Here is a 27,944-nt window from a genome sequence, read left to right on the forward strand (position 1 = left end):
AAATGGAATTGTATAGAGTTCAAAACTTGAAAATGGAAGCTTTATTTTTCCTGCAAAGAACTATGTACTTCCAGAGGACTCTTACTCCAAAATTACAAGTGGACCCAATTTTTCACTCTGTTATCTTGTTTTACAAAGTTTCAATTGCTATGAAATAGTGTAATATAACTATTTTATCTTGCTTAAATACAGAATACTTGGGAGAAATATTTATATCTTAGCTCTGGTCAGGGCGAAAGGAATAATGTATTTTGAATACGTAAAAGTAATATTTCTTAAGGCATAAATGAAGTCAACCAAACAAAAATTACAACAGTTCCTTAACATATGATAAATTCTGGTACAAACCTACCCTCCTATACTACTCTGAACTCCTACCTTCTAAACTGTAGTCACTCTCTGAGTATCTTGCTGTTTTGTACCAAAAACAAATAAAACTGACAGTTACAGTACTGTCATTACAGAAATACTATTTAAGAAAATACTGAAAAGTTCTTAGAATAGTTCTCTACCTGGTGTAGTTTGTAGTGAGAAATAAAAAACTAATGCTCAGTTTACACCGTCAAAATATCAGACAGTTGCATTTAACTAAGTAAAATCTATTTTCACTCTTGTAGGAAAATTCTTACACTAAGTTCTCCTGTAACAACACAGAGATCGTTTATTAAAATACAAACATCAACCCGATGAAAACGTTTCACTAAATGTTTATGTAGCATATTACACTAAGAGTTAAATTTACACACTGTTGTATATATCAAATGTAAAGTTAATATTTTAATAAAAATACATATCTAGCAAACTGAATTTCTAATACAATATTCGAACTCTTATAAATTACCACAATAATCATAATATTACTGCAATACAGGGCTGTGCTCTAGAAGTGCCCAGGTGCCACAGGTTGCTAACTTTTGCCCTTGGGCCACTGGAAAAACTTACTTATAAGCTTAAGTGCTGGGCACCCAGGATTTCATGGCTGGGAACAATTGCGCTCTTCGTAATTTTTCTTAGACCACAGCCTTGCGGTATGCCTTATTTTACATAACTTGTTATGCACATATATCCACTACCTTTTGAACTCTCAAAAATCTAAGTTGCCCTACCAATTTGCACTTTGTGACCTAACCATCAAGCAGTGCACTAGCAGTCATCGACAGCACTTGGGGACAAGGGAGGGCCCCAGCCTTGATCCCAGGCTCCTCCCTGGGATTCAGGTTGCAGGGCCCATACTACAATCTACTGACAGCCTGAATAGCATAACTATATTATAAAATATTTTCCATTACATGTTTTCCACTATATAATCTCCAAATAACTTTCCCTTCTTAAACCACAGCCGTGGCAGCAAAGTGGTATTGCGGGGGCCTTGGTTTGACTTTGTGTTTTTTCATGTAGTCTAGGAACTGGTCTGGAAGTTCTTCCAGCACATCTTTTGCCAATCGAGCCCCGCTTATGACATTACCAGCTTGTCCAATGTAGTCACGGAAAGGGACAAACTAAGATTCACAAGGACAAATTATCAACCCGGAGCAACTATTTTGGCGGGGGAAGGGGAGGGTAGGTTGGTTGGGGAATGTTTGTTTTCTATTAAGTTACATGGTTTTTACATCAACCTCAGCATCAAAATTTCTTTCTTGGGGGGAAGGGCTTGGTTGAAACGTTCTCTCAACAGAATACTTATTTCAACACTTTTGATCAGAAATAACTATTATTTTCCCCCAAATCACACAAAAATACCTAATTCCTGTTATTGGCAGGAACCTATCCATTCCTGGCAAAAACAGAGAGGGGGACTTCTGGACTACACAATAAATCAGCTATCAAACCGCTTGCAAAGTTATTTTACATTGGACATAAAAATTATGATAGAACGAAGGATTAATAGATGATAAGCATACTGAACAAAGCTGAAGTGGTCCCATGTTTTTTTAAGTTAAATAATATAAGATTAAATTTCATATACCAAGTAATTATTAAATAGAGGACATTCTATGCAGCTTGTTACATCATGTTTTAGAGATGTGTATTGAGTCATAGTGAGAGAAGTTGAACAACTTGCGTTGCAAGAACTTGTGTTACCTTGCAACAACTTGTGTTGAAAGGTAAGATGGATAAACTGCTTAAAGTGATACTGCTAAAATTCAAGTTACATGTTTATAGAAATACATCTGTAGATATAATTGCAATATATAACATAAGATGTTTTATATTACACATTTTGAAAGTCTGTGGTTGGCTATGCCAACTATTTAGTTTGTTGGGTAAGGAGGCCCCTGATTGGTTGAATAAGGAATGCTCTGATTGGCTGGATAAGATGGTGCGCTTGGATTGGCTGGATATGGGGTGCTTGGATTGGATGGAAATGGAGCAGTTTGATTGGCTGATTGTGGCATGATTGGCACAATGTTGTCAACCGTGATTGGTCGGGGTGGCTTTGGTTTTATTGTGCGTGTTGTCATAAAGGATAAAAGTTGATCTGGTAGCTCGGCCAACACTTCTTTTGAGAGCAAATCCTGAGCTAATGCACCGCATGTTTGGAAATCTCTGAATGGGACAAACTGAAACAAAAGTGGGAAGAAATTCTCAGGCCTCATGCACACTATGCCGCAGAAATTTGAAAACAGGGTTTTCACTCTGAAAACACATCAAATGTTTTCTGTCCACACTACGCCAGAGAAATTTGAAAACAGAGGTTTCACTCTGAAAATGCATCAAAAGTGTTCCGTCCACATTACGCCAGAGAAATTTGAAAAAGCAACTATCACTGGTCATTTTGGAGTTGTGCTTGAAGAAATCTCTGACCAGGAAATCAAATGATTATTGTGATGTCATCCTTTTCGAAAAGCTTCATTTTTGAGACTGTTTTCCATTCACACTAAAACGCAAAGCCAGTGTTTTCAAATTTCTCAGGTTTGAAGTGCGTTTTCGAAAAGATCCGTTTTCATGACCGATTAATGTGGATGGTAGGCCTAACCATAGAAATAGAGCTGCATTTCCAAATTTCTCCGACGTAGTGTGGACGGGAACTCAACCTTTTGCAGGCTACCAAACATTTTTCAATTTATCAGAGAATGCATCCACAAAGCATCTTTCAGCTCTCTTGTCCAAAAAGATTGCACACAAAAAACATATGCTGAGAGAGAAGACAAATGCGCAATGTTGAGCACCATTTGTACTGCTTATTCCTTGAAGTTAAGAGGGAAGTTCCAGATGAGAGTGTACAAAGGTAATGTTAATGCCATGCGGAATTTCTCTGGGCTACTAGCCCTGTAAAGGTTGGCACACTTAAGGGCGCTAGTCCCTGCAACAAGTCGCGGCGACAAGTCCCATCGTGTGAACTGGCCATTTTTACTTCAAAATCTAGTCGCAGGGACCAACTCTGGTCCCTGCTACTAGTCCTACGAATTCAAACCAGTTTGAATTTTTGGGACAAGTCCCTGCGACTTGTTCCTCAAAACGCTTCGTGTGAACTGTTCGTGGGACAAGTCTCTGCGACCAGTCCCTTCGTGTAAACTCTTCAGGGGACTAGTTGCAGGGACTAGTCGCAGGGATTAGTCCCCTCGTGTGTGCCGACCTTAAAGTAAATTTTGTTACTTTTTCTTTTCATTCGGGATGGAGTGAAGAAATACTACTTTTCACACAATTTATGAGAATACTAGCTTGAGAGAGAGAGGAGAAAATGATAGGGGAAAAATTTCAATCCAATGAGGAAGGCGTTTTATAAATTTCACACAGTGATCGACACTGAACTTTTCCTTGCAACACATTATTGTCAAGCAGACAAATGATGGAATTTATCAAAATTACAACTTAAAAGGGATACTAAAGTACCACCACATTCACAAAGATAACAAAAAAAATACGTGAGCCAGTAAGAAGAATTTTTTTTTTGAACTTGATTTCTATTACCAGAGCATGTTAAATGCCTTCTTTTCTTCTTTAAAACCCTTTCACCACATGGAATATACAACTTTTAGGATCTCTCTCCATCCCGCTCTGTTCTGTGTTTATCACTTTAGCTGGTACAGTGGAACCCCATTAATCTGGTTGCCAATGGGCCATGAAAATTTGGTAGTATTAACTGACTGCACTCTTAACTAACTGTTTTAAATTACGCATCCGAAATGCAAATATAACTTTTTAATCAGTTCATGCAATATTAACACCAGAACTGGGATAAACATAACTAGTTCGAGTAGCCACTAAAAAAGGATTACAAAGGTTGGGATTTTAGAATGTGACCATTGGCCATATCAATGGGGTTTTCTTATAAGAAAATATATGGGGGTTTTGCCAGAACAACAAAAAGTGGTCATAATAACGAGGTGACCATATTAACGAGATGACCGTAAGGCGGGGTTCCACTGTATGTTGTTAAGAGCTAGCATGTTTAATTAAAACATGCTACATGAAAAACTCACAAACAATTCACTATCTAATTTGTTGGGTATGGTGCTCCCTGGTTAAAGGGATAAGGAATGCTGTGATTGGCTGGAAAAGGAGGTACACTCGGATTGAGAGGATATGGTGTACTCTGATTGGTTGCAAATGGGGCAGTTTGATTGGCTGAGTGGGGCATGATTGGCATAATGCTGTCAACTGAGATTGGTTGAGGTGGCTTTGGTTTTATGGCATTTTTTGTCATGTATGAGAGCAGTTGATCCGGGACTTCTGCCAACACTTCTTTTGTGAGCAAGTCTGGACCTAATGTGCCATGGGTTTGAAAATCTCGGAATGGGACAAACTGAAAAAAAAAACAATGGGAAAAAACTTTGAGCTGAGACCGCTTGACCCTTTCCTACCAATCACAGTATGAGACCACAAAATAAGAATCTTACTTCAGTAGTCTTAGTGTCAACTTTGTTTTCCTGTGCAGAAGCAGGAGCAGTGAAAAGATGAAGTGAGGTGATGGAAAAGGGGGTCGTGGAGGAAGAGGGGAAGAGTATGAAGAGGTAGAGGACCAGGACAAGGAGGAGGTAGAGTAGAAGTTGAAGAAAGAGGAGAAGGAAGTAAAGAAAGATACGTGAGCGGGGGAAGGACTTCAGACGAGGACGAGGACGAAGAAATATCATTTATGCTATCATTTACGTGACAATAAAGCCAGTTGGCGGTAGCTAGCAGAGGAAATGCAAGGCAGCAAGGCAAATACATATATCACCATGGTGCAAGTTAATGCCAAATGAAATGCTTGTATTGTTACAGTTATTACAGTTTGTATTTACATTCTTCAGGTGCTTATACTTGAATTTGCTATTTAACATGCCCACTCTTGTGAAGTGCAAGTTTTAATCGATACAAGCAATGATAACAGTGATAACAGCTCAGTATTTGCTCACAAGAAAAGTGTGCCAAGAGGAAGCCACAATGATATATTTTATTACCACAGCTTTATCCTTCTCAAAACAAAAGATGTGCAGGTCTACAGTAATTTTTTATGATATTAACAAGTAGCTAACATTTAAACTGATGGCTTTTTTACCTGTACTATGTCTCTCTCTGCATATCTCCCACGTGACGACAAACGGACTGTGTCACCATCAAGTTCTTCCATGGCTGTCATTAAAAACAAAAAAGAACAATAAATTAAGGGTACCAAATATTGTCTGAAAATATGCCAACCTTGAAACAGTCTAAGCACACTTCTCAAACTCATTAATAATTCATCAAGTTAAAACAAAGAAAATCACAACCCTATCTTAATATTTAGCATAGATTTTGACAATTTTACTTCTCCGTTTACTACTTAATTTTTGTTTCGATTGAGAAGATATATCAAACACTCGAGACTGTTTCCTCAGCTATCCAAACACCTCAAATTTCGTCAAAATACTCTGCTGCACGTCATACTTTCAACTATCTTCTCGGAATTTGGATATCCCAATAAAACACTGTCTCTCGTGTTTGATATATTACATCAAGGTTGATTGACTGATTTGATGTTTCATTCATAATTATTTCTTGAAAACAATTTGATAACACAAGACAAGACAACATATCATAGCCAATTAGATCATGTTTTTTATGACGTGTTCAAGCTTACATGCAATCCACGATATAACAAAAGAGGGAAGTGTATTTACGGGAGACGATGGAAACCTTGGTTGACTTCTAATCTAAGTTAACCTTACAATTAACTTAGGTGAAACCAAATCCTGGCAGATAGGAGAATCGTAATAACTAATGAAATTACACTGTAATATGGGTGGCAAGTTGCCAGAGGAGTAGAAAATAAACTTAGACTTTGTAATAGTTGATTCTACATGTACATGATTGTAAATCTTGCAAGTTGTTGATGAAAATCCAACAAAATCTGTGAATGATGTGTTTTTAGTGAAAATAAACAAGTTAATAGCTCAAGTGCAATTACATATAAGTATCATCATGATGTTCAAGTTGCATAAGAATGATACCACTATTATTTCACTTTACAAAAAAACTACCATAAACAAACCTACCATCAAATTCTGCCGGTCCCACACCAACAATAATAATAGAGATGGGGAGAGAAGCTGCCTATAAATAGGAGAAGAAAATAACCTCACCTTAAAGAAAGTCGTGAACCCAAATCAAGGAGAGAAGCGTCCACTAAATTTATCCTCAAGCTTAGACCTAGGGTTTAACAGTGCATCGCACCATTATGAATGGTGCAGTGCACTATTCAACAATTAGATTATGAACTCGAGATTTCTATCACATGATAGTTGACGAGGGTGCAGCCAGAGTCAACTATCACGCATAGAAATTGGGAGCGAATAATCTAATTGTTTTAGTATAAATCTACCAGTTGTTCAAAACTTTCACCTAAATCTTCTTCACAGACACTTCGAAAACACAAAGAAGCGGCCCCCAGCGCACGCTGCTATGCTACTCACTATCTATCTCAGAATAGAACGCGAGTAGCATAGCCAATCAGAGGATGGCATTCATGATAGAACGCTAGTAGATTTATACTAATAAAACTTTAGTATAAATCTACTTGCGTTCTATCACAAATGCTGTTCTCTTATTGGCTACACTAAATAGCAGCTGCTTCTTTGCTTTGGCCTTTGCCTTAACCTTGGATCCAAGATAACAATGACCATACAGGTACACATGTATTATAATGTTTTTAAGTCTTACTGTAACAATAGCCTCTTTTGTCTGTGCCATGTCAGAAATGATTCCATCAGTTAACATGAGTAGCACGAAATATCTGAAAAGGAACAGAACAGATTAGAGAGCAACACAGACAAAACACCTTCTGTACCTGCTCTAAAAAGTGTGCCTGGTGCAAAACACTTCATAAGAAATGTAGCTTTAAGGTACAGTGTACAAATTGTATATAACATTGAGATTAGGGCTAAAAGGCTCCAGGCATCATTACATTTTCCCAACCAGTAAGAATTTTAAAGAGACAAGCTAGGAGAATTCATTTGCTGATATCAGGGTTTAGTGCACTTACTCTTCTCCAGGTTTTTCTCTGTGTGATGCAGTTGCTATCCTATTAATAAAATGTTAACAAACAATGTATCAAATTTACTGCAATTTAGTCATGAACAACAAGACTACAAATCCAAGTTTCTACATGTACAGTATGAGCGTATAGTCAATGAAGTGTAGTTGAGAAGACTATCGCTCATAGGAAACGAGGGTGTGTATTTTTAAGCCTAAATTTAAGAACAATTTCCAGTTTCAAGAGCAGCCTGTGCGCAAACATTGTCTATCAGCGAATAGAAAATAAAGAGAGAACCAATCAAATTCACAAATTTCCAATAGAACACAGCTGAGTGGCTAATACACATTATTTTAAAAATTACACCAGTCCTGTGTCATTATTCAAGTCCTTTAAGTGATGACAGAAATTAAGGCAAGCTTCCCGCTGGATAATCAAGAAGCTTACCTCATTGTTTTCAGTGCAATTTGTGTGTGTTATTTGTGTGTGTGTTTGTATGTGAGCCTGAATAGATGAAGTAAAAATTGTAATATTGTAATTCCCCTTGACAAGCCTAGATGCTTCTGCAGAAAACAATAACAGATGTGTTTAAGTAAAAAAAAAAAAGTAAAAGAGGAAATTCTTTCTCTGTAATCATTCCAATAGTCTTGGAGTTTAGTATATGTTGTGTGTTTACTCTGCTATCAAGCTTCAAAAGGCGACATTGGAATAATAAAAATGTCTGTGACATGCAAAACAGTTGCAAAAGACTTTCAAGTTGAGTGTATGTACAGGTTGTATACAGAAAAAAAGGAAAGCCTACCTTGTGATTTGATTTATTATGGGTGCAAAGTTTGTGGGACCTACAAAAAATACATCATTTACCGATCATTTCTAACAATAATTATTACTTATAGCTGCTGTTACCAAAATGAGACCTTCAATTATTGTTTTACATTTGACTTAGATTTGACCTGCAACATCAGTTCAATTAGTAATTGTGGACTAGCCAGTATATTTACAAAGTCACTAGCCCAAGTGATTTTTGATACCGGTCAAGAGATATCTATCCTTGCCTTGTTCCATAAAATTCAGTTCAGTTCAGTTGTAAATGTGAACCAGCTAATACATCTAAAGTGTGTTGGTAAACATGGGCAAGTAGGTTTACAAAGTTACAAGCCTGGTGACTTATATTTTCAGTTGCAAGGAGATGCCAAACAGTACATCACATGGGCAAGTAGATTTGAGAATTGCAAGCCTTAAGTTATTTATCCTAGCCAAGAGATTCCTATATATAACAACTTTGATCAGAAGACAGGTTGAATAAAAAATTGTAAAATTTAAACGATGCAACCCAGTGGTAATTTATTTCTTCTATGAATTTATTTGCATTACAGAAAAATGTGTGCATGCATTGAAATGTTAAGAAAATACTGACTTGCAATGAATAAAATAATGTCAAATGATAGCCATTAATTGAACACAAAACAATTCAAACCTTTCATACTTTTTTCCAATTATAGTTACTCCTCTATATATTAAGTAACCATGAACTAAACATGACCCAATAGATTTACAAAGTTAATTGAAAGGCCTGAAAGAATCTTAATTTTTTAAGAACAGGAAGGACCCTACAGATTGATGGACATGGTTCATTACCATAGAGCTGCACTCTCTGTATACTGTGATAATAAGCTGCTGTAACACCATCTATTCCTTCACACATTGGATTGTGAAGATTACCATTCTAAAAAAATTAACAATGAAAATTTAAGCCATGTTGTTGAAAAATAAAGATTCTACTGTCCTTAACCTTTTGGTTACAATACTCTTGACTAACTTTCATCAGTAATAAACAACATCCACATGAAAATGAGACGCTTTCTAGGAAACATACACGTAACTTGAACATCACAAGAGATCTATGACTTTAATAAGCAAACAAAGGCGAGGAACATTTGCCACTCACCAAGGGAAATTCGTGTGAAATCTGCCAGTTTGGAGGCAGACGAGCACCAAAACCAAATGCTGGAAACAGCTTATCGCTAAATAACACAACACAAGGTAAATTAAGGAAAATATTAATATCTAATTTGGCATGAGCAAAATCTCCAGCTATTGTTTGGGTTTTTCAATAGGGAAAAGATCATTGCAGCCTTTAAAATCATGGGACTGTAATGTGTGCAGAAGACATAATCTTTATGTTTACATAAGGTACCGTGCATGTTTTCCCTAGGGACATAGTCAGAGGCGTAATAAGAAGCGCAAAGGCAAATGACCAATCAAACCAGCCGAAGTAGAATACCAATTCTGCTTATTTACTTCATTGCTTATGATCTTGTGAAAACCAGACCGTTGGAGTCAGAAGCAGAAGCAGAATCTACATTGTAATAAACCAATCACGAGGCAAAACTGGTTTGGTTTGTCCTAGTTTTCACCATATCGTAAGCAACAGAGTCATGAGTGTACTCCAAAGGAAATTATGGAAAGCTCTGATTCTTCCCGCTACAATTCATATGAGCTTATGACTCCAATTCTTGATTTTCACTTGGTCATAAGTGTTCTTACGACTCCAACTCTGACTCCGATTCCATTGTTAGTGAAAGTCAGCCCTTAAGGCTGTGGAGCTGTATTGCAGAATTTTTATACTGGAAACTATTATAGGTCTGCAAGGCGCAGAAAGGCCTGTGCTACTATAGATATGATTGCTATAACAGGTATAATTTTTCCTACTATATGCTGAGATTCTAAATGAGGCAGAACTCACGTGTCATAATCCTGACAAATTCTACCGACAGCTGTCAGGGCTTTTACGTATTGATTCTGCTCATAGGGGTTGATGTAATGTAATGAGTTGGCATTTCTTGGGTCACCTTGAAACAAAAGAAGTTTAAGTCAAATGCACAAGATGCAGTATTGCCAATGATAAATAGAAAGAAATTGACCATTACAACTTGTGTGTCTCTGTTGTGTGTGACAGTGTGGTAAAACTATGAATATCACTGTACACTCTATAGAGTGTTTTCACATGATGTCATGTCAGCCATATTGGTGCTACAGGACAATAAAAACACAAGCCATGCTGGAGTACCAAGAAAAGAGTTGAACTCTTTTCTGATGCAAACAATTCCTTTTGTTCTGGTCAATCAATTTCCACAGGTGTTGGCTACATGAGTGAAAACACGGGTGTGGGCTACGTGAGTGAAAACACTCTAAAGGCTGGTTTCCATATGATCGCAGACGGTCGCAGATCGCGGATCGCAGATCGCAAAAAGTTTTGCGATCGTCTGCGATCATATGGAAACACACTTCTGCGATCGTCTGCAATCCTGCGATCGTGATCGTAGACGATCGCAGACGATTGTCTGCGATCGTCTGTGATCGTCTGCGATTAATTGCGATCGTGCGATCATATGGAAACCAAAGTTCTGCGATCTGCGATCAAAACGTATCCCATAATATTTTGAATTCCGACTCATGATTCAACGCTTCTTTGCAAGAAAGCAACCGCTTATTTGTTGTAAACATGGCTGGCGTTGAACAAGGTAACGTTAGTAACGAGAAATTTATGGAGGAAGTTGCGTGATATCAGTGCGTTTACCACCGTAACAGTAAAGATTTCAAAGACAAAAACAAAAAGGCTAACTACTGGGAAAAAATCGGGGAGAAATTTAATTTATCAGCGGCTGAGGCGGAGGTCAAATTCCGCAACATAAGAACTGCTCGTGGTCGTTATCTGAAGCGATTGAAAACGCTACCTTCTGGCTCGGGGCGAGATGCAGTGCCAAGGGAATTTCAAAATAGGTTGACAAAAAGAAGGAATAAATTTGCTTGCAGCAAAATTTCCTCCTCAACGTCAGCCATATTGTTTGCTGCGATTTTCCCGCCAGCACAACGCGCGTGTAATTTTGACAGTTCCGCTGTCCGAAATGTATGCAACAGTCGGCTCTGCGATCGCTTGCGATCGTCTGCGATTATATGGAAACAACTCTCTTTGCGATCGTCTGCGATCGTCTGCGATCGTCTGCGATCATATGGAAACCAGCCTTTAGGTACTGACTGCCTTGTTAGAGATTTCTTTATGTGTTAGTTCTCAGATTGTGTATGAATGCATATGAGTTGATGATTTTATTGATATATAGTAAGGACAAAAAAATATGTTTGTCACAGTTGGGAATAAAACAATCATCTAATTACCATTTGAAGCTGTGAAGTCAATGGCTACTGTAAAGTTTATCTGAGTTCTGAAAAAAAAACAGATTTAAATACCTCAAAATCAGAACAAAAGTTATGGAAAAAGTGGTGATATCGTTTTCTAAAACAAACATATATCTTTGCAATAGACACAGGAGTAACATAGTTACCGTGTATATACCCCATACCCCATGTTTCACCCGATGGATACAGCTTTCTCCCCACCCCAGCCACCTTAGCCAGACCAATAAATGAGGTATTAATTAAACCAGTATTAAAGTTAACACCTTTTCAGTACTTTAATTAGTAGTTTAGCTGACAGGCAGCTCTCCTAAGAAACTGTAGCAGTGCCAAGAACAACTAAAACACTGCAAAAACAAACTCGCTGAACGTCTAGTTAAGTCAAAAAGGACAGCTTACCCTCCCCTAATGAAATCTAAGAATGAAGGCTGCTGCTCCAGTCTACATTGCATAAGGGAAATCTGAAACAACAAAGACAAATTTACAGGTTCAGCAAAAAGTCATTCTGTTGAGCAGACGCATATTATGTTACAGAAGTGTCTAGCCTTTTGAGTGCTCTAATGTTTGACCACTGGCACTCCATGGAGCTACATGTCAACAAGTTCAGGTTCAGTAATATAAACACCAATATAAAATTTCACGACATCAATCTTGCGTGTTTCTTACGTGTTCTGGAAATGGTGTGTGTTGAAATTTTAAACTTCGACAACATGCATTTGTTTTAGTAATTGTTATTGGTTGTTGTTGTTGTTGTTGTTGTTGTTGTTGTTGTTATTGGTGACAGTATTACAGTCTAAACACTGACCGTGCCTGAGTTTTTGTATCCTTTCTTCTTCGCCTGTTTCTTCGGATTTATGGCCTATGAACAAAAAGTGAAAAGTGCTCAGTTCATATGATAAAAAAAGTACAAGACTTTTTAGTTTAAAAGTCCATATGAGTTCAAAAATAAATTCCCTTTTTTATCAACAAAGTTCTACTCAAGAAATTCAAAAAGCATTTAGAATACATATAACTAGGAACACTTCAAACAAATTGTTCACACAACAGATACGTTTCCATTGACGGTAATCAAATGAATGGTGCACAATTTTTTTATGTTAGAGACTGTTCTTCACACATTAAAGCACTGCAACCAGTTGCTTACCTCAAATGTCATTCCACGACTTGAGTTTAGCTCATTGATGGTTGTGGAAAATATTCCAATCAAGTCGTGCCTGAAACAACAAATTTATCAATCAAGAAAAACCTTGGTAACTGATAAGACAGTCTTTCCTTCATCAAAATAAGGGTTTTACCCTGGAGTGCAACAGCTGATTGCAGAGAACCCACAATATTGTCACTCATAGAAGCTTTTCACTCCCCAGTGCAAGGAGTGAGTTTCAAAATAAACAAGACTTAATATGATACCAGAAATATTATTTATTTTAGGTAAAGTAAAATTAAGTATCATAGAAATCTCAGCAAATTAGGATATAATTTTACAATGATATTTGCTAATGTCTTTGTAATGAGTCAAAAATCTTATTGTTGCTCAAAAATGTGTTTTAAAAGGAATCAGCTCACCCCCCATCTCTGTCCCAGTCATAACATTCCACTCTGATGGACCTGAGGAATTATACAACATGAATGCATCAACTTACAGAACAAAAGTAAAAACAAATTCTCAAAACGAGCATTAAACACTTTAATTTACAACTTCAAGATGATGCCATCTACAGAGTTCAATAACCATGGATGAGAAAAGTCATGGGCAAGAATTTGATACAAGAAGTAAAGATGAGCAAGGTAAAGGTAAAGTCTGTTAATGTAATTAACCAGCCAATTAAAGTGGCCCATCAGGCTGACGCTTATCTCTGGTTTCTGTAGCATGAAGCGACTAGGAATATTTCTACTCCTCCCTGGATGGGATGCTAGTCCATCCCAGGGTTACCCCCAACATCAAATTTGCCAGTCCATTCACACATGGGTGGTGAGAGGCACTATGAGAGTAAAAGAACACAACATGCTGTCCCTGATCATGGTTCAAACATGGACCATTCAATCTGGAATCAAGTGCACTAACTATGAGGCGACCACACCTAAAGTAGACGAGGAAGGCAACAAGTGGAATTCGAAAAAAATACCCTTTACCATAAAACACGTTTTTTTTGTCAGCCAAACCTGCTTATCCCAGTAAAAGCTTTAAAACATTTGCATTCAGTTCATTCAGTAACGTATGTTTAATTATTGTTACACAATAAAAATCATTATGTATGGTACTTACCGATCATAATCTCCATTACAAAGTGCCCTGGCATGTACAGTAAATGGCTTCCAAGTTGGATTCAATGTGTTTTTGATAACTTCTGTTCTGTGAACTGCAGTATAACTGGAAATAACAGAAAAAAAATTGAAAGGGTGCTTTACTTATAATTTAACGTTAGATACGTAGATGTGGTGTCCGATTTGTTTAATTACCATGCAATGTCTTGTCCTAAGGACCAAATCACATGTTATAGACTGAGTTTTTTTGTTGTGAGGGGGGAGAAGAAAAGAGGTCTGAATTTTCTGCTTCCAAAATCTTTTACTCCCAGCTCATACCATACCATACCCCTCCCTTATTTATATCAATGACTCCTGCCGTCTTGTGCTTTTTGTTTTGCAATCTATTCATTATCAATGCCTTTCTGCTATTCTTTTCTCTATTTCTCCCAGTTCATTCAACAATTCTGCTCTCTTCCCTTTCTTCCCCTTCCTCTGGTCCCCTCCCATCACCAATTTATTCTCACCAGGTTCCTGTCTTCTTATACCCCACCCAGAAATCATAGTGAAGTGCCTCAGGCCATACACCTTTTCTGTCATAACAACAATCCAGGACAGTTTCTGTAAAACCGATTATCCAAGTTTGTGAAAAATTGCACTGAACAGTAGCTGTCCCAGTTTCTTTATCTTGTAGTTTCTATTAACCAACCTGTTATCTTCATTACATCTGTAGAACACTAAGAAAGGATCTGACTTTCCAAAGAAGTCTTTCTTGTCAAGCTTGTGGCCTTTAAATTGAAGTATTACCACATCCTATAGATGGAATAAGATTGTTCTCAAGTTATGATCAATGGAACTTGCCTTGGCTTATAAAGCAAGATTTGACTGGGAAAATAAAATCAATCAAACGTAACTTACTTTGCAATCACTGAGTTCTTCAGCAGTCACTGTGAAAACAAAAACAAAAGTGATGCTTGTGTGTATCTATCCCAGGCAATGAGTAAGAAGTAATTAAAAACAAGTTACAGTCTGGATTTGAGCATAGTGGCCCATTTGGGTCAATGCTGATCTTCAGTTTCAATGGAGCAGCTTACTAGCAGTAGGAGAGCATTTCTACTCCCTTAGATGGGATCCATAGCAGGTCAGGTGACCCCTTTCCCCACAGAATTCTGTTTGCCAGTACCTATTTATCCACCTGGGTGGAGAGAGGCACTCACAGCGAAAGTAAAGTTTTGCCCAAACATATATTTACAAAACCCTAGCCATTCCTCAAACTGGAACTACTCCATTGGTAGTCCAGTGCACTAACCATTAGGCCACTTCACAGCCCTCATAACAAGAGGGGAAGTGGTATATTTGGTTACATGTCGGCCTCAAGATCACATTAGGGAGTTTAAGTACTCGCAACGGCGACACAGAGGAAAATGTTGATTAAAAAATGAATTCATATTTTACCTACAAATCTCGTGGTACTGTAAAGTGATTTACCTTGTATATCACTATAAAACTATCTCAAACCTAAGTCTGGAACACAGTGATAAATTTGAAATAGGAATTACACAAATTTGCTGTTGTGGGTCACGTTCTCCAGACAATGCAGAATTTGGTCATTTCATGTTGTTGTTTTGCAGAGGACGGCGAAGAAATGTACCAAGAATTATAATGCATGTGCACAGCCATTGTATTGCTCATTAAATCTTCTGTTTAGCGATGTTCCCATTGACGTGGCCATCATGGTTTTCTTAAACTCCCTAACGTCCTGTGGTAAAAGCTGTAAGGAAGTCATTTAATAGCCATATTTGCAGCAACGTACCAAATACATGTATGTGGTACTTGACAGCACTTACTACACTAGGGAATGCAAGCATTTAAAATTGCTGTCATTTGCTCCTACTGTAAGTATGAATAGACATACAGTACTCATTTCACAAAGGTCATGTTTTTCTGTGACCTGATCATGTTTTGATGCAAATGACAACTTACTACACTAGGGAATGCAAGCATTTAAAATTGCTGTCATTTGCTCCTACTGTAAGTATGAATAGACATACAGTACTCATTTCACAAAGGTCATGTTTTTCTGTGACCTGATCATGTTTTGATGCAAATGACAACTACTATACCCTGATTAACGAAACAATCCAAACAATAGTTAACATACCAATTATCGTTCCAGGCTTCTTAAGCTTTGAATTTCTAGAGTGAAAAAATATTCATGCCATAAAAAATTATAATGATCCTAGAGAATGTAGTTTTTTAAAAACTGCAATAATTCTTAAATTTAGTCACTTTGTCAAGTTTCCTTATAGTAACAATTTGTCAAAGAGGAGGGGCACATACAGTGAAACCAGCAAATGCTAATTAAAACTTAAGCAACTTGATCTAGAGTACAAGCACACTAGGGACCTTTAGATTGGTACAAGATTGAGTAGAACTATGATTTTCAAATTCCACACTATCGACATTTTCAGAGCCCTCGATCTTCAAGTTGGTTTTAGGTAGCTCATGGGATGAGTTTGGTTTGTGATGTGATTATGTGAAGCCTGCAAACTAGAACTTAAAAGTTGTTCTTGTTTGCAGTTTCATACTCAAACTCAAATCTAAAGTTCCATACGAAAGATATGTAAATCATACACTGTGACTTCCTTCTAAGTCTTTTCTTCAGTTTTGATTCAAGACATGACTACCAGGAAAGTATTTAATAACATTTCTGCCTGGACAAACAGAGGAATTTGAAAAACCAAAAATGGTGAATGAGCAAACTTACATCAAGGGTTTTTGAAGCTTTCCACCAAACTCTCCAACAATTGATCCCAATGTGCACTCAACAGCTCCAATAAAATCCTTGAAAAAGGAGAATTAGAAGATTTTAAACTATTATTTACAAGTAAACTGGCATACAGAAACCTTTTTAAAAATGTGAAAACTTGGCAAGACTATGCACAGCCTACTGGTGCAAAGAACAATGCTGTGAGATCTTGACCGCGGTTTTAAGATGCTAGTGACACAAAGGGCAGTGATGGTGATGATGACAATGACAGTGATCTCAGTTGGTGTTTCCTTGCATTGCAGAGTAACAATCACTCTTAATTCTCTGTGAGATGGATGGAAATGTAGATAGGATTCAATCATGTTTCCTACTGGGTGTTTCTTGCACAGAGAAGTTACACTGTAGCCAAAGTGAGAGACTGCAAAAGTCATTTTAGAGTTACTTTTATCAGTTACAATATGATATTCCTAGGATGAGATCTTTGTTATAACTCCCACAGAGGATAAACTAATCGTGTAAAGAGAGATGTCTGAGGCTAATTGTAGTAACAACTACATGACTGTATGGACAGTAAATCATCTTTAGTTAGTTTCAAACTCTACTGGCAGTTAGGATGCACTTTATTGGCCATTGCCCTTGTGGAGAGGTGGCCATTTTGGAGAGGTTAATTAAAGTTAGAGTAAATGTGACCCTATTTTGGAAAAAGTGGTTAAAGGAGAAAAGAGAAAAACGCGTTTATTCACGTTTCAGACCAAAACGCGTTTAAACACCGTTTAAACGGGCTAAAAAAACGTTTAAACCCGTTTACAAAATGTTTTAACGCGTTTTTCCTTAGGCGAATGTTTTCTTTAAATGAGCGTTTAAACGCAATAATTTATTTAACAGTAAAGCTGTTGTGACAGATTATTCAGCATTATCGTTCCCACGCCTTTTGAAATCATGGCGTTATTAGAATTATTATGCCAAGCTGGTTTACTGGATGGTATGTAAAACTTATTTTCGCCATCATTCTCAGTCAAAGTGGAAATTTACTGTTTTGGTGAAAATACAAAATAATGATATGAACGCTTCTTAATATCGTACTAAAAATGTAGTGTAAGTTATGGTCTATACAGTGAGCCAAATGCACGAGTCTTCAGCGACAATACACAATACACTTTACATTACCATTTCCGAGAATACGCCAACGTAACTTCATGCAATTTACGAAAAGAAATGTGTTGCTAATTTTCTTGTCGAAAATATTTGCACGTAGGTACAATCTGCTACAATTCTGCAACACGCGGGAATGAGTGTGACTTTCACTTTGCGATATCACAGGGAACCTTTGTGCTTTAATTAGCCTGTTCATATTTATGGCATAAAACTAAGTGATTTACCTGTGTGTTTGTGTCTTTCTTTGGTTGTCTTGTGAAGTATTTGCATCACGCGGAGACGGCCGTTTCTCCATGTGATCGATTCAATTCATGCACGGCGACAGATGAGTGTCTCGAGTTTCAAGTATTAACTACATTTCAATTTTCTCCCCTGTTAAACAGAGGGCCGAAACTGTAATTCACAGCATAATGCTTGTAATGCAAAGGAGAACCACAGTTTTTTCTATTTGAAAGAAGTTTACTATTTCATGCAGCGTTGCAAGCTGTCAGCACACGAAAACAAAACAAACTCTGTATCCATCAAGGCTGATTTGGATCGGCTAACCGTGTTGCCTTGCATTGCTGTCTCTCAGTTACTATGTTGTTCTGTTGCTCCAAGCAAACTCAACAGATTGAATAATTGGTCATATTAATCGACTACCCAATAAAATTTGCCTGCTCCCACGGTTAATATCTCACATAAAAAGAATGTGTCTTCGCGTTTGCGAGCGGCATGAAATAAACAAAAAAATCGCCAATTGTTTCGGCACGGTCATCGAAGACGGTTGTAAACAGGGAGTTTAGATCACGTTTCACGAAAATTAGAAAGTTCCTTTCACAATTCGTGAGAAATAAAAATACGCATTTCATGCACCACGAAAAAGTTTCTCCTATATTCACAAAATTATTCTCGCTTAAGCTTCCTACAGAAGATGTAATAAAAGCCGGGATTAATTCAATTATCGCCCCCAATTCTCCTTGTCCATTCTTTTTTGTTCGAGTTGTACTAATATGCGAGCCAGCGAGCCATGCGAGTCATGCGAGCCAGGGTGCGAGTCATGCGAGCCATGCGAGCCAGGTTGCGAGTCATGCGAGTCATGAAAAATGAAAAATGAAAAATAAATAAAATAAATAAAATAAAGTAAGTCAGTTCGACTTGTATATACAATGGATTCCCGATTTCTCGAACCTCCCAGAGAAACGAAAAATGGTTCGAGATATATATAGGGATGAGGGTAAATTTCTCCTAACTTTTTTTTGACTCTCTTTTGCTAATGGGACCAAAAGATTGATTCGAATAATAGAAAGTTTAAAAATCGGGGGCTCCAAAACATCGGGATTCTACTGTACTTTTTAAAATTGAAGGGAAATTGTGAACAAGCTGTGAGTAGCAGCAACAATAACAAGAACACAAAGAACAACAAAGAACGTCTCTGTCTCCACCGCGTTCTAAAGGCTACAAAGAATGCGTGACTTTGATAGTGTTATCTAATCTATACAGTATTGATGTCAGTATCTGAACCTTGACTATGCCAATGGATAAATCGTTTTACTTAGATTTCTTCGCAATTTGCACTCCTTTCAAAAAATAATATTCAAAATCTTAAAAAAAACTAAATAAATAGACAAATAAATAAATAAATAAATAAATAAAACGAAATAAATGCGGTCACGCACTTAAATATATTCACTTTTTAGACTCATCTATGAAATTAAAACCGTCGCTACATGTAACTAATGTAACTCGAATCATGTATATATTATAACACAGTGTTATTTTTTTATACAGCGTTATTGATATATATCTTATAAGATGTTTTGGTGTGTAGTATCGCGGTATATTTTTACAAGTTGTGTCGTATTTTGACGAGCCTGTAGGGCAGTCAAAATACAAACTACGAGTGAAAATATAAAGCGATACTACACACCAAACATCTAGTAAAGAGATTTAAATAAATTTATCAGTGAAAGAGGCTAGGGAGAGTGTGACAGTATTGTGTGCGCACGCTGACCTGTACGGCAAACAGGTTTTCTACTGTACAAATAACTGTACAATATCGCTGTATATTTGTACTGTTATTTGGACGGTAGTCGCGGCAGTTGGATGATAATATTCGTTATTTAATATTTTTTTTCACGTTAAAACTGTGGCTCGCATGACTCGCACTCTGGCTCGCATGACTCGCATGGCTCGCTGGCTCGCACATTAGGCAGACCCTTTTTGTTCAGTTGCCAATAGCTTTTGCTCAAAAATGTGCAGTTTTAGGTGGTTGCATTCCGCAAAAGAATTGTGGAAAACTTCGGCGTGAATTGAGAAACTTGCATATTCCCCTCGAAAAATGGGCAATTGTTGAGACAGAAATCGGGTTCGTGATCGTTCGCACGCACTCTCGATACTAGTACGTTCGCGTCAAATTACAGTGCACATGTACATGTACGCGACGAAGGCGAAGTCTGCCCGTTACAAATGTTTGCTGCATATATACATATATACCTCTCTTTTTGGATAACTGAGATAAAAAGGACTCATCTTAAGTGGTATGTTTACTAAATAGAATCAAGGAATTTACAACCTTAGCCTAAAACACATTTGTTATTGCTTATCTCTTTCTTTAGCTTTTCCTTCATTTAAAAATCCTGACGAGAATGAGCTTGTAATGTCTCTTTCAATTGCAACCAACGTCTCGAATGCAGATCAAATTTGTCCAACACAAACACGAACCATATATAGTTGCAAATCTTTTCACTTTCTTCCAGCCACAATCGAGGAAAATTTAATTTAATCGGAAACATCGCTCGTCACAATCAAACACAACAATACCGCTAATTTATGAGCAAATTTCATTCGAAAAAAGCTTCGTAAACTAACCACAATATAATTATCGGAGTATTAAACAGAGAAAATTTTGCACTGGTGTTTAAACGCGCAGAAATAGTGTTTAAACATGTATCCAAAGCGTTTAAATGGGTTTCAACACTTTCGTTTTAAGGCGTTTAAACGCCATTTTGACAATTCACCTTTAACCACCTTTTCCAAAATAGGGTCACAAATGTATGGACCTCACAGTCCGCCAGGACAGAAAAAAAAAGTGGCCAGGGTTTTCAATAAGTTTTGAAATAGCCGTCTAAGCTAACCAAAGTAGACGGCAAACTGATGATTTTTTTAATAATTTGGGTGATAATACAGACAAAGTAGGCGGCGGTAAGAGGTAAATTCTGACAAAGTAGGCGGCGATTTTCGCCGGTTGCCAGCTTCTAATGAAACCCCTGAGTGGCTGTTGTAGGGAGATGGCTGTTAGTGGAGGTTTGACTGTATTCTCATTACTGGTCTCTATACACTTTGTATAGTGCTTGTTGAGAGAATTTGCATATTCAAGAGCATATTGCCAAGATGAATTTCCTTTGGTGATCATTTAGTAATTAATTCTCATGCTCTCTATGGTTGATAGTGCAGTGATAATGGTGGGAAGAAATTGGGTGCCAATCACTGCAGGATCAATGCAAGGATAATTCATTTTGTCTTAAAGGTTTAAAAGTTCTAACTGATTGTTTACTTACATGGTCTGAGAGCTTGGGAGAATTTTTATCTATATCATACCTGCAAAAACATAAAAGCAAACCTGGTTAAAGTTAAAATTTTATTATTGATTACAAAATGTTTGTAACTCCTGTTAAGCCTCTGACAGACCTGTAACAAAATGAGCAGTGCTACTGAAGAGCTCAAGAGTTATCCTTACAGTCAAACTCAGCTTTATCTGTATTTTACCTTCAATTTAACAAAATTGGTTAAATTGAAGATAAAATACAGATAAAGCTAGATTCCATGATGCTGTGCATCTTTTAAATAATACAACACAGATGACGTCAAAATGTGGTAAGAACAAAAAAGTGGCACATGAGCTGTTTGCCGTGTGTGTCACTGATGTCGTGACCACATTTTGATGTCTTCTGTGATCTATTAAAATATAAGAATATGAGCTCGAGATTTCTATCGTGATAGTTACAAGGGGCAGCCCGAGTCAACTACCACACATAGAAATGAAGAGGGAATAATGTAATTGTTTTAATATAAATTTATTAGTCATTCAAAACTTTATCTTTAGAAATCCTCTTCACAGACACTTCGAAAACACAAAGAAGTGGCCACCAGTTCATTAACCAGCACACACTGCTAGGGTAGTCACTATCTACCATAGTACAGATAATGAGTAGCGTAGCCAATCAGCAAAGCATTCATGACAGAACGCTAGTAGATTTATACTGATAAGGAACAGATGCATGGCAACATGAAATCTATCTGTTGTATAAAATGAAGAAACAAAAAAAGTGTTTATGACATCACCTATACCGATGTCCTCCAACAGATCATAACCAAGAGCCAATCAAAATGCGATAATAATTAGACTACATGTGTATATAAACATAAATGCACATTCCAAATTTCAAACTTAATAATAAGGAATAATATTCTTTTTGATTTCCACAATTTAACTTACACTTCAAAGCGTAACTTCTGCATTTCTTCAAAGAAATAGTGGATGACAAACGTCTTGACAAAGTCTGGATTTAGTGTGTTCATGATGTGTTCTGTTCGCCCAAACTAAAAAAAAATGACATTATTTTAAATAATGAATTCAGTGGAATGCCTATATACTTAGAGTAATTTAACTACAAGCTTAGAATTCATCCAAAGTTAGTGGATTTTCCTTAGAATTTGTCCAAAGCTAGTGGATTTTTCAAGAAACAGGGTTCAAAGTTAACGACCTACTGGTCGCATTTGCGACTAGATTTCTGGCTGTGCGCCTAAAAAATCATGTATGGTCGCACCACCGTGCCTTACAAGTCAAAGTACAGTGCAACTTCTGTAGTGCTTACTCACCTGACCATGTTAACGTACTCCGATTGATAAATATAAATATAAACATAATTGAATAGGATGAGCAGGGAAATAATTACAACTAACTGCCTCATTTTTATCTTTGGATCACCAACCTATTCCCTTCGGAAGGCGATTCACAGTGATTTCTGACAAATATTAAATAGTAGTGTATGATGGGAACAGAAATCAAAAAAACAAAGAAATGAGTGAAAATGTGTTCAGCCAGGAATCGAACCCAGGTCTCCTGGTTACCGGTCAGATGCCTTACCACTAAGCCACTGAACCAACCCCGCCATTCAGCAGAATTGGAAGGACCTTTTAAGTAGCAGGCTCTGGGGAGAATCACACATTTTCTGCAGTTAGGATCGTGTCACTCCGCTTAACTTGATCAGTGATTCACAGTAAATTTCCCCCCGAATATGGAATAATTGAATAGGATGAGCAGGGAAATAATTACAACTAACTGCCTCATTTTTATCTTTGGATCACCAACCTATTCCCTTTGGAAGGCGATTCACAGTGATTCACAGTGTTTCACTCATTTCTTTGTTGTTTCGATTTCTGTTCCCATCATACACTACTATTTAATATTTGTCAGAAATCACGGTGAATGATTTTTGTTGTGTTCAATACTACTAGAATAGGCCCAGTTTGCAACACGAAGCCTGAGTCGCTCTTTTTGGAGCCTTAAGTATTCTTTTGGAGTAGGTGCTCCAAGTATTTGAAGCTGTGCGCCTAAAAGGTTTAACTCTGCGTCTAAAATTTCGGCAGTGCACGTAAAATTTACACCTGGTCGCACAAGTGCTCCCAAAGCCAAAAATAAACTTTGAGCCCCGAAGAAATTTCCATAACTCCATATTATGATGTAGAATATTTTCAGTCTAGATTAGAAATGATTTGAAGTGAGCACTTTCCCTAGTAGTAAATATGAAAGAAGTTCCGACTGTTTACACGATCTCTTGTAGAGCACTCAGAGGATAAGAAACAGTACTCTCAAGTCCCTGTTTCAATTGCAATTAAAACATTTCCAGTGTTTCTTCAATGTGGTTATCTTGCTTTTACACTCATATCCTTGTTTCCAACTACATACAACATTCCACTTTTCTTCTAGAGCTACCATTTATCTAATGTTAGTATTTTCTAAATAATAGTGTAACACAACATGTGTGCCTGAGATAGAAAACATGGCTAGGTTAAGGAGAATTACTGTAGCAATATTCAAGCATTCCCAGCACCCAACCACCAAGATAGTTCACGATAGTTTCAAATTTTACAATCAAGACAATTTTTGATCCAGAAAGGATACTTATTTGCTTGGGCAGTATGGTGTATCATGAGATTATGTCTTTTCACCATTTAACTTCTGGATATCAAAAAGGGTTTTAAATCAATTTGCAAATAAGAAGTGGATGGATACATGTATTTACCTCTCTCCATTCTTTACTTCCCATTGCTTGAGTGTACATAACCACCACTGAAATAAAAACACAGAGACTAAAAACCCATGGAACGTTTCCCTGCAGATAGTCCCTATAGTTAACCAAAGTTGTCAATAATCATTGAGATGCGCCCACCTTATACCTTCCTGGTGGTTTTGACCTTTTCAAAGCACGTAATTAGGAACACACCCCCTTTTGTTTGCAGTCATGTTTTTGGGCAGTGTAAAGTTTCTCCTGGGTCAACTTATCTGCATTCCAAAGGTCATTTGCGGCCTCTTGTTGATCATTTTAATTGTTTGTTTTTTTTTCAAATCAAGCGTGCACGCTGCGGGTTTCAATCCTCACAAGCCTTGAGTATGAGTCTCCCACTGTTGAGTCAAAAATTTTAATCTCACACCTAATTAAAGCTACGGACCAAAATGTCATGTCTTGCTAAAAGACTTGAGCTTTTACAGCCCTAAATTACACACTTTCAAAGAATACATGTATGTAAACTAAAACCAGTGGAAGAGAAGGAAATTCTGTAGAAGTGATGGTACATTTCCTGTAATTCTCCATTATTTTCAAGGAAAAAGTCTCGCAACAATGTTATGTTTAATAAAAACAAATTCTAAGAGTGGGATCAGAAAATGTTCAAAATGCTCTTGGAAGTCTTCGGGAAGTCCTCAGAAATGTCCATACATCTTTGGATGTGATCGAGTCTTCTTCAAAGATCCAAACCCTCCCAGGGCAAAAATCCCACGACTCTGATTTGGAAAAAGCTGGCAGTTACACCACCTATAGACAGACCCCCCCCCCCCTGCCCATGGATAATAAGCCCTTAGATATTGTCCCTGTAGAATGTCCCCAAATAGATAACCCCTAGCTTCCTAGTTGACAACATTCCCCTTGTTGATATATAAATCTCGCAAAAGACTGCACCCCTGTAAATTTAGGGTTGCCTCGTTTACCCCTAAGTCAAGGGTCCAACATAGGTTTTTTCATTTCCCACATCCCATCACTATTTTTGTCTCAATCCTGCCATCCTGCCCCAGTCAGAATGTTTATCTCAATCCTGCCTGGTTAGAGTGGCAGTTCTCCATGTAACATCTGTAACATGTGATTTTCCATTTTTCATCCTGCATTCCGCCTTCAATTTTAAAACTAGACATACCACATCCCATCCGTCAAAATACGCAAATCACTCTCCCACCAAAATATTTTTATCCCATATCACACCATTAGAAGTCCTGCCATCCCATATCCTGCCTTCATTTTCCCTCTTATATCTCCCCAAAACTATGTGGCCCTCTAATTCCCAACTATAAAAAGTAAAACTATTGTCAAATGATCTACAGAACATAGGTCCTCTTATTCAAATCCCTAGTGAGTCATGAAAAGCATGAAAAAGTATTGTTCCCTTATTGCTTATTGCACTTCATTTTCAAGAAATAACATATGCCAAAAAACTCAGTTTTCTAAGCGGCATCTTTTAGAGCGAATCCTTTGAAGGTGGATTTCAATGCGATGCGAACTTAGCAGCTTCGACAGCACGGTTTTTTTAAATAGATGTTTCTATTTTTGAAAGAAGTAGAAATATAGACCAGAAAAAAAATCAACCTCGTATCGAACCAGTGTCACGACAAAACAAACTTGCATCTGGTCCGTTCAGTGCCTTATTTGCTTGCGCTAAGGAAGCAACAGTAAGGGATTACATAATGATATGAATAATAAAACTTGTATCAGTTTGAACAACTGGCAGCAAATGCCACACTTCGGTGACTTCATCATTTAGCGAAACAAAAGGCTTATTTTGTGTTTCATTCAACAAAAAGATCTCCAAAAGATGCCCTTGGAAAACTGAGTTTTTTGCATACCTCATTTCTTGAAAATGAAGCACAAATCAACAAAATTAATTATGGAATGATGCTTTTCATGTCAAAACAAGTCAGTCTGCCAAAAATCAGCCTGGTCCTAAAAAAATGAAAATCGGCCAAAAAAACAATATACACCCTTTTTGCATGAAACCCTTCAATTAATTTTTAACTTTCTGGAGTCTTGTGGTCAAACACATGTTTTTGCTTGAATTAAAAAAGAAAACTGAGTTTTTTGCATACGTTGTTTATTGAAAATGAAGTGCAAATCAACAAAAACAATTATGGAACAATGCTTTTCATGTCAAAAAAAGTCAGTCTGCCAAAAATCAGCCTGGTCCTAAAAAAATGAAAATCGGCCAAAAAAAACAATATACACCCTTTTTGCATGAAACCCTTCAATTAATTTTTAACTTTCTGGAGTCTTGTGGTCAAACACATGTTTTTGCTTGAATTAAAAAAGAAAACTGAGTTTTTTGCATACGTTGTTTATTGAAAATGAAGTGCAAATCAACAAAAACAATTATGGAACAATGCTTTTCATGTCAAAAAAAGTCAGTCTGCCAAAAATCAGCTTGATCCTAAAAAAATTAAAATCGGCCCAAAAAGCGATATAAGCCCTTTTTGCACGAAACCCTTCGATTAATTTTTAACTTTCTGGAGACTTGTGGTCAAACACATGTTTTTGCTTGAATTATTAACTACATTTCTTCAACATTGCTATTAAAAATATTAAGACTGGAAATAATTACCTGCTGGATCTGTACTGTAAAATAATAACTTAAATTGTACAATACTTGAACCTGAAAGCTAAATATTTTTGGTACCAAATGTCTAACTGGACAACAAGAGAAGTCTTAAATCATTAGTCACTTTTGCCATAAACATTTCATGCCTCTTTTCAAATGCATAATGTTAAAATTTCAACGCACATGTAGTTATAAATCCTCGTTGCACTTTGTCTCTAGATTATAAGTATAGTTTGAACGTTAAAAGAAACAAGAATGAAGTTAAGAAGAAGAACGAAGAACGAAGTCAAGCTTAAAAGTAAAACATCAGACAATGTTTACGTGCTAAGCTTAATCAGCTGCAGAAAATATTCGCTCAAGTCACAATCCAAATTCTTATTCAATATCTTGTTACGTCCATACACTATTTTCTATGTCCACAAACTTACTTGGATCAGATTTTGAGAACACGTCCATATCTGCAAGATTCCTAATAAAACAACAAGACTTTACGAAACGGAAAACTCCAACTGAAAGTGGGTGCAAGGCTTCGTGCATGTCAAGGCATTATTCTTTGTATTCAAAGGAAAAAAGCATTAAATCTCAATGAAATTTTACCTGCAAGAAACATGTAGCGCCACTTGAGTAGCTGGTACCGCACTTCTGAACGAGCTCGCCTCGTCTGAAGAAACAACGTCGTGATATGCTGGTGGAGCTGATGCCGCCATGTTGTCTTATGAAAAGGCCAGGTTACTCAAACCACGACAGCGCGCACGACAGCGCGCGGAAACGGAAGGTAATTTTCCAGCGCTTCGAGAATGCGGAATAGTTTTTATAACTTCTCGCCGGAATTTCCCACTAGCTAGTTGTTTAAATGACTATTTGGAACAAAGAAACTTTGCCTCTTTCAGCAAAGACTTGAGTGTGTTAAGTTAAGTACTGCTGGGCTCACGCCATGAAAGCTTTTAAAATTGCGTGATTCTGCCAAAATAACTTTTCTTTTCAACAAGTTTATCAAGAAAAACTTGTACGTGTGTATTGATTGTTTATCTTTTAAACTTGAAGCGTTAGTTGACCTTGGCGATCATGTCACATGTGCTTAATTTCAGGTCGTGCGGGTGATCCCCCGGGAAGTCCCTTGATCTACTGTAGTTTTCCCGGAAGCAAACTGAATTTCCGCGAATTTCATTGTAAACAATACTGTTTTCTTGGAACTGTCAGTCGGTTCACTGAGACAGATGTTGCCTCGATTTTCAGTCGGATAAAGTT

At 37.2% G+C, this 27,944-nt stretch overlaps 1 protein-coding gene across 4 annotated transcripts; it reads right to left on the reverse strand.

The window, feature by feature from the left end:
• Nucleotides 1-18: 18 nt before the first annotated feature.
• Nucleotides 19-27,638, reverse strand: LOC145460431 (copine-8-like). 4 transcript variants are annotated; one of them, XM_081445253.1, is made up of 24 exons: nt 27,294-27,637; nt 27,125-27,165; nt 24,083-24,129; nt 22,273-22,376; nt 21,335-21,374; nt 16,638-16,714; nt 16,032-16,066; nt 14,789-14,817; nt 14,580-14,683; nt 13,893-13,997; nt 13,193-13,234; nt 12,774-12,843; nt 12,435-12,488; nt 12,029-12,090; nt 11,612-11,658; nt 10,182-10,287; nt 9,384-9,459; nt 9,074-9,161; nt 8,238-8,277; nt 7,445-7,483; nt 7,123-7,195; nt 6,459-6,516; nt 5,483-5,556; nt 19-411 (listed from the first exon to the last, which is right to left on the reverse strand). In XM_081445253.1, the coding sequence occupies exons 1-24, from the start codon at nt 27,401-27,403 to the stop codon at nt 382-384; spliced, it is 1,551 nt and encodes a 516-aa protein (XP_081301379.1). In that variant the 5' UTR covers nt 27,404-27,637; the 3' UTR covers nt 19-381. The 4 variants fall into 4 exon arrangements, with proteins under 4 accessions (XP_081301379.1, XP_081301377.1, XP_081301375.1 ...); XM_081445251.1 differs by having other exon boundaries at nt 19-1,499; nt 27,294-27,635; XM_081445249.1 differs by lacking the exon at nt 19-411 and adding an exon at nt 1,367-2,561.
• Nucleotides 27,639-27,944: the final 306 nt, after the last annotated feature.

This window comes from Orbicella franksi, chromosome 11 (genome assembly GCF_964199315.1).
Source record: "Orbicella franksi chromosome 11, jaOrbFran1.1, whole genome shotgun sequence".
Taxonomy (NCBI): domain Eukaryota; kingdom Metazoa; phylum Cnidaria; class Anthozoa; order Scleractinia; family Merulinidae; genus Orbicella; species Orbicella franksi.

Excerpts from the sequence above, each read along its gene's own strand:
- LOC145460431 (XM_081445249.1), bottom strand. The coding sequence starts at position 27,403 with ATGGCGGCATCAGCTCCACCAGCATATCACGACGTTGTTTCTTCAGAC. Across the intron at positions 27,166-27,293 it reads GCGCTACATGTTTCTTGCAG|GAATCTTGCAGATATGGACG; the intron begins GTAAAATTTCAT and ends TTGTTTTATTAG. Across the intron at positions 7,196-7,444 it reads AGAGAAAAACCTGGAGAAGA|ATATTTCGTGCTACTCATGT; the intron begins GTAAGTGCACTA and ends GTTCCTTTTCAG.